Raw genomic sequence first — 15,376 nt, forward strand, 5'->3', positions numbered from 1 at the left:
AGCCATAGGGCATCGTGTGGTGTGCCCATTGTGGAGTGTTTGAGTTCAGCGGTAGATTTCTACTGTCCACGAACAACGAAAGGGGACGTCTCAGGGTTTTCAATTTCCGGCGCTCGCAATTACACAAGGGGTAGGCTGAGACTAGCATTTGCATATTATCGCAGCTGTGAATTTAAAAGAAATCACAGTCGCGATGGCATTAGCGTCCATCGGGCCCAGTGTCCTTACAACTGCAGCTGTAGTATTGGGGGTGCAAAATATCCACCTGGATCGAGCAAGGAAGTCGGCTTACACACCCACAACACGGAAGACTTACGTGCGATCGTACAGTTGCTACCCAGAAAAGTAAATTTCATGGAAAGTGTGGTAATCTGCATGCATAGCGATCTCCATCCATGTATGCAGAAGTCTATTTCTTTCTTTGCATGAAATCCGCCAATTCTGTTTACATCGCAACCTGTGTGCGACTCCAAATCAGGCCACATATATGTAATAACAGCAGGCAGCCTGCTACTTCATCCATACATCACACAGTCTTATCCCTGCTCGTTCGCCTTTAAGACTCTGGCTGCTGCTGCTGCTGCCGGCTCCTCTCTCTCTCTCTCTCTCCTTCCCTCTCACATTCTCCACCTCTGAACCTCAGTGAGTGACAGCAGAGAGGGAGAGGAGGGGGAGGGGAGTGACCTGTGAGGCCACCTATTCCAGGCCAAGGTGGGCGGTTCTCTAACCGTCATTGAGCCAATCAGCGCGCAGAGGGCGGGAGCTCCGTCTCCATTCTGTGTGTCAGCTCTAGAGGAGAGAGAGAGAGAGGGACAGACGCGGGCGGGAGGGAGGAGAGGAGCAGAGTCTCAGCCCAAACAAAAGCAGGACACCGAGCTGTGTGCAACTTCCTCGCTTCGGTACAGACCCCACCCTCCGGGAGAGCTCCCGGTGTCAGCCCGCCTCCGCCTGGATCATTCCCCTGCTCTGCTGGACTTCTCCGGATCTGGACGGATTCCTGCGCCCTGGGATTAAAAGGAGGGACCCACAACAAAGGCAGGAGAGAGAGAAGAACAATAAGAGTTCCCTGTGCGCTGCAACAGCACTGCACAGGGTGCTGCAGAGCAGGGCTCGCTCCTGGAGATGGATGATCAGCCCCGGCTAATGCACAGCCACCCTGGGGTGGGGATGGCAGGTCACCCCAGCCTGTCCCAGCACATGCAGGATGGCACCGGGGCCAGCGAGGGGGAGGGGGGCAGAAAGCAGGACATAGGGGATATATTACAGCAAATTATGACCATCACTGACCAGAGTCTGGATGAGGCACAGGCCAGGTGAGCACACCTTCCACATACATGTACTCCCCACACACTAGTATGTCCTGGGGATCTGTGGGTTTCCGATGACTCTTCTATTTCATTTTCTGTGCCTTTTAGACCCCTGTGCCTATAGTTTATACGACATGGTGCATACAGATTCTTAGCAGCACAGGATATTGTATGCATTTGGAGAAGGGAAATGTAGATGATTTATTGTATCACTCACATATGCATCTCATTACAAATAACACATTATACCAAACATATGGACACACTGGTTGCAATTCCTGACCAGCAGAGCTGACACTTTATTGGTAGGATACATTTACCAACACGCTGTTCATGTGCAAATAGGGGTCTATTGCACAGTCTTACGTGCCTGTTCGTATGTTATATTGTCTGTGTGGATACTTGAGCTACAAACTTACCAGAGGCTGGGTCACAAGTGAGACTTTCTGTAGTTCATAAATAAGTGCTGTGTGTTTTAATAGTCATTTAACACAAACTTGGCTGTGCCTTTACTATAAATAGGATCCTGAAATAGATGGTCTCCTAAAGTTTTAGTGCACTCATAAAAGTACTATAGAGGTCAAGTTTGCCGTCAGGCCTGTTATGTTGTCTTTGAGCTACAAAATGGAATTGTCACATAAATAGAAGAATCCGATGTAACAAAGCAGCACTCCATATGCTGGACATAAACAAGGGTTTTGTGTATTAAGGTATAGTTTAAACAGATCTGTAATTCCTGGTTAGTTACATACTATCCATAACGCATCTGTGCATGTGGTACAGTACATGGTATTCTATAGGGCAATCTGAGGTGATGTGCTCTGGAAGGAATGTATGACAACCAGCATCCTTACAAACTATATCATGTAAGGACTGGCATGTACTGTAATACAAGGGTGGCATATGGAGAAATGAATGTTTTCATTTAAAAGCCGTCGATAGTGAAGAGTGGCAAGAACTTTATTCAGACTATTTCAGTAGCGGTGTGGTGTATACAACTTTACGATTGTACCTGTATATAAATATATATTAAAGAAAGTTTTGAATGTTGATGATTTGCCAATCTATTCTTCTGCTACCAAGTATGAAGTTTTAAGGTGTTAGTAGGTTCGTTCTCTTCTCCACCTTTTTTTTTTTTTTTTTTGTTTTATGAAGTTGCCTCAGTCTTTCATGTATTATAAACAAGCAGCGAAATCAGTCTGGCAATGTATTAAGAAGTTTTTCATTAGTCTCAAAACTGAAAATACCCAGCCTGTGTAGAAATATATATTCTGGGAACTTATTTTTTTATTAAGAGTTCGGTTTTTACTGCACCTATTCCAGAACTAGGCCTTACCTGTATTTCTTTTCTTTATGGTATTTAAGGGTGCCGGCATTATACATCTTTTATTATTATTTTACCCGGTATGTTATGGTCTTCAACTTGTATAAAATAGTAATAATAGCAATTACTTTTTAAACTATTTAGCTATATGCTGTTATGAACAATTCATCTGTGTACAAAATGAAATTCACAATATACACTTCATAAACAGAATGTTGCTGTCTCTTACATGTTTTCATATTGGCCTATGCAACATGCATACTTTCTATGTATGGCACACCGCTATTTAGTGAACCCAATACAATGGAGAACAGTACTTTATCACAGCAAAGTGTATCGTTATAATTAAAAATGTAGCCATTAGTGTAATAAGCTTAGTACAGCAGCTTGCACCTTTTTAATATAAGTATCCCTATTATTTCTATGTATTTCTGGCATACGTTGTATGTTATTGCAATGTACAAATATGTAATATTAGTGTAAAATGTTATTCCTGGTTGATAAAATATATCAAATCCTTTGATTTTATGAGGATGTAAGTTTCCCTTTTGGTACTAAGGGATATTATAGAAGGCTGTGTCTAGGAATTAGACATAGGCTAAAATGGTTTATATAAAGTTCAGTAAGAAATACAGAATTTAGCACGTATTTATTAACAGCTGTTTTCCACAGTACCGTCCGCGCTGTGGCCTATAATACTACAATGTAGACAGTCACACAGTGACGGGTTGTTGGGACCATGTTGTCATTGGCAGTTACGTTAAATTAACTCATTTCCTCCAGCGTTATTTCTTGGGTCTAAGCTGAGATTTTGAATGACACTAAAATCGGACCACAGTGTCACCCTGTGAGTGAGCCATAAGAGCTACACAATGTAGATTTCATTGCCAGTGTATTTTGTCATGGCAGATTCATTGGCTGTCATTGTAAATAGAGCTAAAATTGACACATTGGTTGTTCAACTTTATATTCAATGTATATTTAGAGAGGTAACTGAGGTTTATGTGTCTGCTGTCTAGATGATAGATTCTCACAAATCAGGTTCTTTTTTGTGATTGAAGTTAGTTTCTACCTTGATATACAGCTTAAATCACATTTACCCTTTGGAGTGTACAAGCTTCAGAGTGATGCAATCATATTGTTTAAGTAGTTAATAATATCTCCCCCTTTTTATCTTTCCTAATAAAATATTCTCATTCTCTCTCTCTCTCTCTCTCTCTCTCTCTCTCTCTCTCTCTCTCTCTCTCTCTCTCTCTCTCTCTCTCTCTCTCTCTCTCTCTCTCTCTCTCTCTCTCTCTCTCTCTCTCTCTCTCTCTCTCCCTCTCTCTCGTCATAAATAGAACACTAGATATATATATTTATTTTTTTCACTTCACATTTTGAAATATAGTGCGAACATGATGGACAGTATATGAAGAGATATATATATATATGTTGGCTCCATTGTGGATAAGGGACAACAAAGCAATGTGTTTTTTTTTTTTTTTTGGTTTACTACATTTTAAATATTTGCCTCTTTAATATTGTAAATGTTCCTACATGATTAATACAGTGTACAGAACACTAATGTGGCGTTGTACTGCACTTTTAAAGAGACATTGTGTAATGTAAGTCATATTCTAGATGCATAGAATAGTTACCACTAACATCACATTGCAGCTTACCAAGGGAGATCTACATACAGTATGTAAAGTACACATTGTTATTGGACACTCTCTCTTTATTCATAAATATTTATATTGAAAGCTAGACCTATTCTAAGAGAGCCAACATCTGTTTCAAAGAAATGATTGATAAGTCCTACACAATATCCTTAAATCTTTAAGACCATTACAATCTCTGCAGTACAATGCAATTGATGGTATGTACATTAAGTAATCAAGATAGCTTTTGGAATACTTTTTGCTCCCCTTGTAGAGGTCTATGTGTACTTGTTTACGTATAGATGTAAAAAAAAAAAATGTTATATATAATGTGTGTTTAAAATGCTCATACATCTTATGTTTGTTATGTGGGGCGCCCCCAAAAACGTGATCCACGATAACCTACATTTTGATTTACGACGAGTTTAATACCTTAGACTATTCTAGATAAGCTCTTGAAGGTTGCTTACTTTGATCTCCAACAAAAATCAGTATACTTTTGTTTAGAAAAATAAAGCAATATTAAGTAATTGTGGTTTAGTGTATCAAACATCAGTTTTGTTGTGCTTTAAACTGGTAATACAGTGTGTATTTTATATTTGAGTGAGTTCATATTTGTACAGAGTTTTAGAAACCCTTTAAGAAATGTTTTAAGTGAAACAACTATTAGCAGCATAGAGTATAATTCATACTATACATATATGAATAGTCTGTTGATGGGGGCTGGGGGAATCCTTATGTCCTTTTCAATTGTGGAAGCCTCTTTAGTACTTCGCTATTGTCCATTTTGCTTCTTGTTGGGGAGGAAACCTGTTACATTCCGCGTAGTAATTTGTTAAGGGCACTCCTAATCGGGGTGGTTACTCTATTGCAAATATGTAATATCATAATTCTTTTCTTGTTGGGCTAAAAGGTGCATAAAGATAATAAAGGTTAACTAAATAATAATGCTCTATTTCTCTGAACTCTTTTAAAATTCTATGTAATGTCTATATACCGTACCAGCCGTGTGATGTGAAGCACTTGTATCTGCATGGTGCAAGTGAGCAGGTTTGTGTTGCTGAGCCACTGTGACTGAGGGGGAGAATGTGAGCTCATTATAAGTGGGTGGCGAGTGCACTTTTGCTTGCTGTATGCGGGTGTAAATCACTTGGATAAACATTCAGGTGTATGTTATTGAAGCTCATGCTTCTGAATTGGACAGAACGACAAGGTGCAAAACTGTAAATAAAATATATATTATTACTAAAATGTTTGCTTCATATATCTATTTCCTAAATTCAGAGCTACACAGAAGTGTTTGGAACATAAATTTGTACAGTTTGATAGGTTTTTTTTTTTTTAAGATATTGTAGGATGTGACGAGACCCTACCGCAGGGTCTCGTCGCAAGCCCGATGGTCGCAATGGTCTTGACCATCGCGACCATCTTTTTGGCCGCTCGCATAAGCTGTGGGTGGTCACCCACAGCTATGCGAGCGGCCAGGAGGCCGCTTCAATTTTAGGTAGGAGGGCCCTTTATTCAGAACGAGCGCTCTTGTCAGAGCGTCTGGCTCTGAATCAGGCACTGAGTCGGTAAGCGTTGACTCTAGGGAATTCTGCAAAGGCTAGATTAGGTGGCATGTAATATTACGTTATTAAGTGGTGCTGCTCTGGAAACTCAAATATGGTTAAACAACGGGCTCGATTCAATTCAACGCAAATTGAATATCGCCGGGAGGGAGCTCCCGTAGCTACTCTATTCGGTGCGCTGTATTGTCGGAGAATGCTGGTTCCCGCGCCTTAAACATATTTAGTCGCGAGAACCGGCATTCTCCAATTAAACTGCTCTGTTTCCGTGGCGCTAAGGGCAGAAAACAGCATCGCGCTTTGAGTTTTGTCGGATTTTGGCTGGCACCCCAGGAGGGATGCGAGAAGTAATCCTTAATAGTACGCTGCATTGAATAGCTATTCAATTTGTTTTGAATTGAATTGAGCCCAAAGTGTCTAGAATTCCCTAAACTAACGCCATTAATTAGTGGTTGATATTTTGCTAAACCCTCACATGCGTTGTAGAAAATTGTTTAATTTGGCCTACGATTAGAATTTTTTAAGGATGTAGGAACTTCAAAACCATAGTTACAATAAATGAATAGTGGTGCTTACCATATGGGCAAAAATGTGTTCTATCCATAAAGTTCACTTTTTTTATTAATTTTTTTATTTTTTTATAAATAGTGATTTTTTTTTTTTTTTTTTTTTCTTGTCATGAGTGTTGAAAAGGTCATGTCAATGAGCTTGGCCTTGGAATAATCCTATCCAGTCTGTGACATTGTTTAGGTCTTTGGTCTGTCTTCCTTTTGAGCTTTGCAAATTATCAATCAGTTTTTGTACTGTATACAGTGATAACAGACTGTTGCTATACAGAGCAGCTGAGCTCAAGATCCACATCGTACAATGTTTACTAAATCCCAAATGGTCCACATCCAACCAGATCTACATTGTGTAAAAAATATGTATTGTACTTATTAACTTTTTTGCATTTCTATTTATTTTTTGGTGAAGTTTAAAATTGATTCTTTCTTTAAAAAAAAAAAAAAAAAAAAAGTTATCAGGTAAATAAATCAGATGGGGATTTACACAATCTCAGCGGGTGCAATCATGGTTTTATTTATTTTGGCCTTTCTAGAAAGGCCATGCCCCCTTGGTTTTAATATGTGACTGAAATTAGCTGTTCACGAGAGTTGTTTAATTTCCCCAGTGACTCAAACAGAGCAGTATCTTTATGGTAATGCATGTATTTTGTTTATCTGTCATTTCCCCTGTTATTATATAAAATGAATTGATAAGTTTGGTGTGGAGCAGAAATAACTAATTATTTTTATTGTGTTAGTCTTAACGTCTTAATAAGCGGCAGATGTTCACAAATTCATGACCTGATCAAATTTTAGGTTTTGGAATGAGTCTTTACATGTGATCAACAGGCTATTTATTACCATTTATTTATATAGTGCACCGCACATGTTCCACAGCTCATTACTGACAATATTTTAGTTATTTTTGTTTTTGTCAGGTCAGTCCCTATCACATGGACAAACGCTAGGGTAATTTTTTTTTTTTTTTGCTGCTCAGAGGTCAGTTAACCTACCAGTGAGTGTATATAATTTTTTTTTATGGAGAACCAGAGCACCCTAGAGGTGTGACATGCAGCTCTACTCTGTTGGGCCGTGACTAGGATTTGTACTCGTGACCTCAGTGCTGTGTGGTAGTACTACGCCATGCATGCAGAGTTTAAGTACAGTGATGTGCAGAGTCTGTATAAGTCTGCTAATTTTAGTTTACACTTTTAATAATATTATATATCATTTTCCACTTCAGGGTCCATAGGGTATCCACAGGATACCTTGGGGTATAGGTGTGACGTCAGTCGCAGGGCACCAAAGAGTTAAGCTTTCAGCCTCCCAGGATGCACTAGGTCCCCCTCCTATACCCCGCCCCCGGGCCAAGGCACCTCAGTTTAGTTTGGTGCCCGGCCGGAGTCGGGTGCACCTGTTGGAGTGGGGGCTAGAAGAGCCCCTGAAGCTTTTTCTTCATGCAGCTGTGGCTGCACATCTGGATGAACAGCATGGACAGTCAGTCCTGACGTCCATGCTGTCTTCCCTACACCCCGCCGGTACCAGAACGCCGGTACTGATCCGGGGATGCTGGTGGGCGTCTGGGGTCACAGCTAGCGATGACCCCAGATGCTCCGGACCATGGCCGGATTCAAGGGGGACAGAGGTAAGCAGCGGGGTCCCGCGGTGGGTCCCCGCTTATCACATGGTCCTAAGTCCCCAGGCAGGGGGTTCCCTGGGGACTGGCTGCAGCGTGGAGCCAGGCGACCAACCTGCGCTTCCACTACCCCCTGGGACAGCGGACCGCAGCAGAGCGGTAGCGCTGCGGCGTCCCAGGGGTTAAATGCATGCCAGGGGAGCGCGCCTTCCCTGTCTCACAGCCGGCGCCTCCCCCGCTGCACACAGCCCTCTCTGCATGCTGCCGACTGGTCCTGTGGCAGCGCTCCTCCCCCAGGCCAGCCTCCTCTCTGCTCCTCGGCGGCCATCTTCTCCAGAACGCATGGTGAACGCTGCTGGAAGCGCTGGACGGAAGCATCGTGGTCTGGGTCCCCCCGCATACCTCTCCTCCGCTGTGGCTCAGGTCTGTGTATGCAGCGCTGTGTCCTACCAGGCCCTGTGTCTGTGTAGTTGAGTAATCAGCGCTGTTAGTGCAGGAATTGTTATTTCTCTGCATTGTATGTGACTGTGCTAGCGCTGCCTGTAACTTTTCTTCTCTAAACTGTCAGCTTTATTACTGTCTCTGTTCTTCTGCTAAAGCCCTTGCGGTGCGGTGCTGCAGGGTGGTCTCTCGCCTATTTAATACTTAATTGGTGAGAGAGGTCACATACGTGGTGCCATCATGTCTGAAAGTGATTTTCCCCTCCGGCTACAGTGTACCACGTGCAAAGTACCGTTAGCGGAGGGGGAGGGTAGCGCGGAGGGCCTTTGCCGGCAGTGTTTGTCCATGGCGCGGCCTATTACGGTTACAGCACCGGTACAGGAGCCGCCCTGGGCTTGTTTCGCTCAGGCGTTAACAGCTTTAGTGGGCCAGTTAGCTCCGCAGCCCGCGTTTACTCCGAGGGGTTTGTCCCAGCAGTCTGTGGTGTCGTCACCCATGCAGGGGTTCCCACGACAATTGGTGGTACCCCACAGTCTCCCTATTTCCCCGCTCCCGGGTTCTCAGGAGCCAGCGTGGGTTAACTCCCTGATGAGTTCTGTACAGCACTTGTCGGATGTGTTGCAAGGGGAGTCTGTGATGCGGCCTCATAAAAGGCCGGTGGCGTCTCTGTCCGCTCCTTATGAGGATGACGAAGGGACGTCTGATGATGGGGAGATTCTTGATCCTTACGATCAGGAACCTCTCCATACTAAGGACGCTGATGCTAAGTCCAAAGTATATATTCCTGGACTTATTCGGGCGGTCCGCACAGCCTTGGTGATTGAGGACGAAGTTCCCCCAGCGGCTAAATCTAAGTATGCCTTTTTCAAAGATGTGAAGGGCGATGCCACAGTCTTTCCTCTTTCGGGTCAGTTGGTGGACCATTTAGAGGAGGCGTGGAAACAACCTGGCAAAAGATACCAGCCGCAGAGACGCCTGGCGGTGGCTTATCCGTTCGTGGATAATTATTTTGCTAAGTGGGAATCCCCTCCACAGGTGGATTCTCACGTGACCCGTCTTGTCCGTAGTGCCACATTGCCGATGCCATCCATGTCCTCCCTTAAGGATGCTACGGACCGCAAGGTAGAAATCTGCCTGAAGTCCGCTTATTCCCTTGCAGGGGGGGCAGCACGGCCGGCTATGGCCATTTGCTGGGTTGCCAGAGCGATGGAGCGCTGGGCGGATTCATTAGAGGCTTCTTTTGAATCCGACTGTCCGGCCGAACAGGCGGAGTTGATTGGCAATCTCCGTGATTCGGCCACCTACATCAACGAGGCGGCTCTAGACATTAGTACTCTGGTGTCTAGAATTTCTTCAGCAGCGGTAGCTGCTCGTCGCACCTTGTGGCTGCGATCCTGGAAGGCGGACGCAGATTCCAAGAAAGGTCTGGAAGCGTTGCCGTTTACCGGAGAAGTTCTCTTCGGTCCGGATCTGGATAAGATTGTGGCCACGCTGGCGGCAGCCAAATCTGCTTGTCTCCCGTCGGCCGCTGCTCCTTCTGGTTCGGGACCATCGTCCTTTCGGTCATCTAGGGCCCAGGGCAGGCCCAAACCACAGTCGTTTCCTCGACAGGCTGGCCCTAAGAAATCGGTCAAGCCCCGGAAGCAGGCATGGAGTACCAGACGTCCGGCCCCCAAGCCAGATGACAAGCCTGCGGCCTGACGGTCCGGGCCTCCCTTTGGGGGATCCCAGGGTGGGAGGCCGCCTGCTACAGTTCGCCCAGTGTTGGTCGACCACTACGACAGACACTTGGGTTCTGGAGGTGGTTTCCCACGGATACGCCCTCTCCTTCCGGCACAGACCCCGGCTCGCTTCTTCACCACGGGTCTCCCATCAGACCGGAACAAGGCTACGGAGCTGCGGAAGGTATTGCACACTATGCTCCAGGCTGGAGTTATAGTGGCGGTTCCATTCTCCCAGAGGGGCCAGGGTTTCTATTCAAATCTATTTTTGGTACAGAAACCCAATGGGTCATATCGTCCGATTCTCAACCTCAAAGCACTCAACAAGTCTTTGCGGGTCCCGAAGTTTCGGATGGAGACCCTACTGTCCATCATTCTGGCGCTGGAACCTGGGGACTGCTTACCTGCATGTCCCTATTCTTTTGCGCCATCAACAGTTCCTCAGGTTTGCAATCCGCAGCGACCACTTCCAGTTTCGGGCGTTACCTTTTGGCCTGGCAACAGCACCACGTGTTTTCACCAAGGTGATGGCGGTCATGGCGGCTTCTCTGCGGCTGCAGGGAGTCCGCATGTTGCCGTATTTGGACGACCTGTTATTGGTGGCAGGATCTCCAGAGCTCCTGTTACGCCACTTGGACTTGACCATTGCACTGCTGCAACGGCACGGCTGGCTAATCAACTGGCAGAAGTCCACTCTAATCCCGTCTCGGAGGATTCTGCATCTTGGAGCCTTATTGGACTCGGGACAGCAAAGGATCTTCGTGACGGAGGACAAGATCTCTGCTTTACAGTCAAGGGTGCGCAGTTGCCTGCACAGCCGCCGGGTGTCCTTACACTCGGCGATGAGGTTACTGGGCTCCATGGTGTCGGTGTTCGACATGGTGGAATACGCCCAGTTTCACTCCAGACCTCTGCAGCACCTGATCCTGTCCAAGTGGAACGGGCTGACTCAGTCTCTGAAGTCCCAGACGATTGTGCTCACCCAGGAGGTTCGCCTGTCCCTTACGTGGTGGTTACAGACGACCCACCTCAACAAGGGACGTCCGTTCTGGGTTCCAAATTGGGTCCTGTTGACAACGGACGCCAGTCTTCGGGGCTGGGGAGCAGTTTCGGGTCCACACTTGTTCCAGGGCAGGTGGACGCCGACAGAAGCGGAGCTTCCAATAAATATCTTGGAACTCCGTGCGGTCTTCAATGCTCTCCAGCAGGCACAGCGGTTTCTCCAGGGTCGCCCGGTGCAGGTCCAGTCGGACAACGCTACCACCGTGGCCTACATAAACAGGCAAGGAGGAACTCGCAGTCGGGCGGCTCTCGTAGAGGTCTCTCGGATCCTGGTTTGGGCGGAGCGCAATCTTCCGGCCATATCAGCGGTCTTCATCCCGGGAGTGCTAAATTGGGAGGCGGACTTTCTAAGTCGCCAGGACGTTCATCCGGGGGAATGGTCCCTGCACCCGGACGTTTTTCAACTACTGGTGGACAGGTGGGGTCTTCCAGAAATCGACCTCATGGCGTCCCGGCACAACAACAAGTTGCCGGTGTACGGGTCTCGCACAAGAGACGAAGGGGCGTCTCTGGTGGATGCTCTGTCCGTCCGGTGGACGTTCCGGTTCGCATACCTGTTCCCTCCGGTCTCCCTTCTTCCACGGGTAATCCGGAAATTCAAACAGGAAGGAGGGACGCTCCTGTTGATAGCTCCCGCGTGGCCCAGACGGCACTGGTTCTCAGACCTTCAGGGTCTGTCCGTGGACAGTCCTCTGCGGTTGCCGCTACGACCGGACCTTCTGTCTCAGGGTCCTTGCCTTCACCCGGACCTGACTCTGCTGTCTTTGACGGCGTGGCTGTTGAGACGGCCATGCTGAGGTCCCGGGGGTTTTCCAGCTCTGTGGTGCGTACCATGTTACGAGCTCGGAAACCGTCTTCCGCGAGGATATACCATCGCGTGTGGCATACGTTCTTCCAGTGGTGTCGACCGAGAGGTTATGCACCGCGGGAGTTTGGTCTGTCTCGCCTTCCTGCAAGCGGGACTAGATCATGGGCTTCGCCTTGCTTCTTTGAAGGTACAGGTTTCGGCCCTATCTGTCTGGTTTCACCGTAGGATTGCTACAATCCCGGATGTGCGCACCTTTATGCAGGGTGTTCTCCGCATTCAGCCGCCCTTTGTTCCACCTGTGGCGCCTTGGGATTTGGCTGTGGTCCTGAGGGCTCTCCAAGGACCGCCGTTTGAACCACTGGGCTCAGTGGATCTTAAATGGCTAACAGCTAAGACTGTTTTCCTTCTGGCCATTGCTTCGGCCAGACGTGTTTCTGAGTTAGGGGCTCTTTCTTGTAGACCCCCTTTCTTGGTTTTTTATGGGAACAGGGCAGTGCTCCGCACTCGGCCCGAGTTTCTTCCCAAAGTTGTTTCCCGGTTTCATGTTAACGAGGAAATAGTTTTTCCGGCCTTTAACTCACCGGGTCTTTCCGTGGGTGAGGCCTCTTTGGATGTTGTGCGGGCCTTAAGGACTTATGTTGACCGCACTTCTTCGTTTAGGAAGTCGGACGCTTTGTTTGTCCTCTATGGCTTCTGTAAAAAGGGTTGGCCTGCTTCAAAGCAAACTTTGGCAGCCTGGATCCGTATGGCTATTTCTGAAGCTTATCTCCATGAAGGCCTACCGGTCCCTCCTTCTCTGAAGGCTCATTCCACTAGGTCTGTGGGTCCTTCGTGGGCAGCTCGACGTGGTGCCTCGGCAGTTCAGATCTGCAAGGCTGCTACGTGGTCTTCTGTCCATACCTTCGTGAGGTATTACAGGTTTGACACCTTCGCCTCTCAGGATGCTTCCTTCGGGCGGCGGATTCTCCTTTCTGCACAGGAGCGTCCCCACCCTTAAAGGATACTGCTTTGGGACATCCCCAAGGTATCCTGTGGATACCCTATGGACCCTGAAGTAGAAAATATGAGATATGGTAAGAACTTACCCTTGTTATCTCTATTTCTATGAAGTCCATAGGGTTCCACAGGACTCCCGCCCTGTCGCACCTGTGCTGCAGATGGGCTTTGCTCTGGTCACCGGTTTTCCGTCTCCCTCTGGTGAGAATGTGATTCTTGTATGTGTCCAGATCTTTGTTCTCTCTCTTCCTTCTCCTCCTCCGGTCTATGGCTTGGTAACTAACTGAGGTGCCTTGGCCCGGGGGCGGGGTATAGGAGGGGGACCTAGTGCATCCTGGGAGGCTGAAAGCTTAACTCTTTGGTGCCCTGCGACTGACGTCACACCTATACCCCAAGGTATCCTGTGGAACCCTATGGACTTCGTAGAAATAGAGATAACAAGGGTAAGTTCTTACCATATCTCATATTTTAATATTTCTTATGGTTTATCACAACTGCCCATGGGGGGGGAAAGCGTATAGTTGATGGTGTGTTTATGGCCTTTAAAAGCCATTAAATTGCTGTAGGTACATTTTACTTTCTATAATTTTATATTTTCTGTTAAGTAATTATGTTATACTTAATTATTATAGCTTTTCTTTTTTTTTTCTCATCCTTTCTTGTTTTTGCATCACTCCCTTGTCCTAGTATGGGCAACCCCTAAAGTGTAAGTTCCATAAAGGCCGCCGGGTTTCCATGACAACCCCAATGCACCCATAACTGGGAATGCAATGACTCAATATAACGGATAGGTGGAGATATAAACTACCAGACAAAAAGCAAAAATTATCAGGATTGGTGAGTTCGAGTTTTTTAACGCATATTTTATTTTTTTACCAATTCAAATAATTGATTATCAGAGTCAGCGGATCGGCATCAGGGAATCATGGACTTTCCTGTTAGATGTATGACCTGCATTATGTAGTATATTGTGAATGATATTGTTAAAATGAGAAACACATTGGTACCTTGTAAACTGAGATGGGCCAGAGGGATGACTGGAGGGGTTGCTAAACTAAATGGGAGAATTCTGTATTAGAACGTGCCCATGAGACAGAACCTCAGTAATTGTTTGTTAACACTTGAACTCTGGAATATGCAGGTAAGCATCTTTTAAGTCCAGGTTGGCCAACCGGTCTCATGATTTAACACTTATGTTGCTGATGTGATGAATTTCATTCTGAATTAACTTCTTTTTAAGAACCCATTGAGGAAACCAAGATTAAAAAATTACTCTGGCCTCTTTATCAGAAGTTCTCTTATATCTTGGCTGGTGTTAATTTATCAGTGACCTTTTTACTCATGGTTTGAAGAATTTCTTGTAGAGTAGGTTGGACCTATCTATATTTTGAAGTACTTGATTCTATACTTTTTTCCTCTCTTAGATGCCAGATATCTACTGTTTTTAATCCACAGATCAATATCATCATCAGCCTTTATTTAGAATTACTACATGAAACAAATACATATGACGTTGACAAAGACGTGGGAGTTACTTGTGAGTCTTAGGGGTCAATCCAATTAGGTGCAAGGTGCGAGTTGCTATTTTCTCTTCGAATTTGCATTTTATAGAATGTACTTTATAAGTGCTAACTAGAAGTTGTTTTTTTGCTATGGACAACTTCTCCACTCTTTTTAGAAACTTTGGTACATTTCTCCCTTAAGGAGAGAGTGATGTGGTGAGCAGGATTAACAGCATTCTAAAATCTAGTTTTAAACTTGCTGCTCATTGACACCAGCAGTTGGCTTTTGGAGGGTGACTTACTGTGCCTGCTCCCCTTCTCTATGCAGTACCTGAACTACAACAGCTATGCTTCTAAAAGGCTGGGGGGGTTATATAACAGACTTAAGCAAAGAGCAGAGGCTGAGGTTCTACCCAAAGCACTTTAAAGGCAGACCGATGTGTATTGTGAGGTACAAAGATTTAGGAATAGGGGAAATGAGGCCACATGGCGGTGGGAATTAACCTGTACCACTGCAGAGTTGGATATCAATGGAACGTTGTATATCCATATGTGTGTGTTGATTTCACAGACACCAATTGTGACTGATGCCTCGGTGTACCTGAGTCTGTAGTGGTGTGAACACTGGATTAAGAACTGGGTTCCAGCAGGTTACTGACTATATGTGAATAGTTTTCAGAAACCATACAAACTGTGTTTGGTTTAAAAATATTACATTTTTATTTGACATGGAAAGTGAGCGCTCAGATTAATATGAATATAGTAACCACATTAAGGAAGGTTAAAGTGTTTCATTGTAAGTTCCCCAGAGTAAGGCCCTCCA

General features: G+C 45.6%; 1 protein-coding gene across 8 annotated transcripts in view; it reads left to right on the top strand.

Moving 5' to 3' along the window:
• Positions 1 to 757: 757 nt before the first annotated feature.
• The window catches only part of LOC148540759 (pre-B-cell leukemia transcription factor 1), a 166,305-nt gene continuing 151,686 nt past the window's right edge, over positions 758 to 15,376 (top strand). For 3 of the 8 annotated variants that reach the window (XM_088482003.1, XM_088482001.1, XM_088481999.1), the window contains exon 1: positions 758 to 1,313. In XM_088482003.1, coding sequence (XP_088338129.1) covers positions 1,123 to 1,313 — 191 coding nt within the window. In that variant the 5' untranslated portion in view covers positions 758 to 1,122. The remainder of the gene's footprint in view (positions 1,314 to 15,376) is intronic. The other 5 variants (XM_088482000.1, XM_088482002.1, XM_088482006.1 and 2 more) reach the window with 3 other exon arrangements.

This window comes from Taudactylus pleione, unplaced genomic scaffold (assembly GCF_031769625.1).
Source record: "Taudactylus pleione unplaced genomic scaffold, aTauple2 ptg000017l, whole genome shotgun sequence".
In the NCBI taxonomy this organism is placed as follows: Eukaryota; Metazoa; Chordata; class Amphibia; order Anura; family Myobatrachidae; genus Taudactylus; species Taudactylus pleione.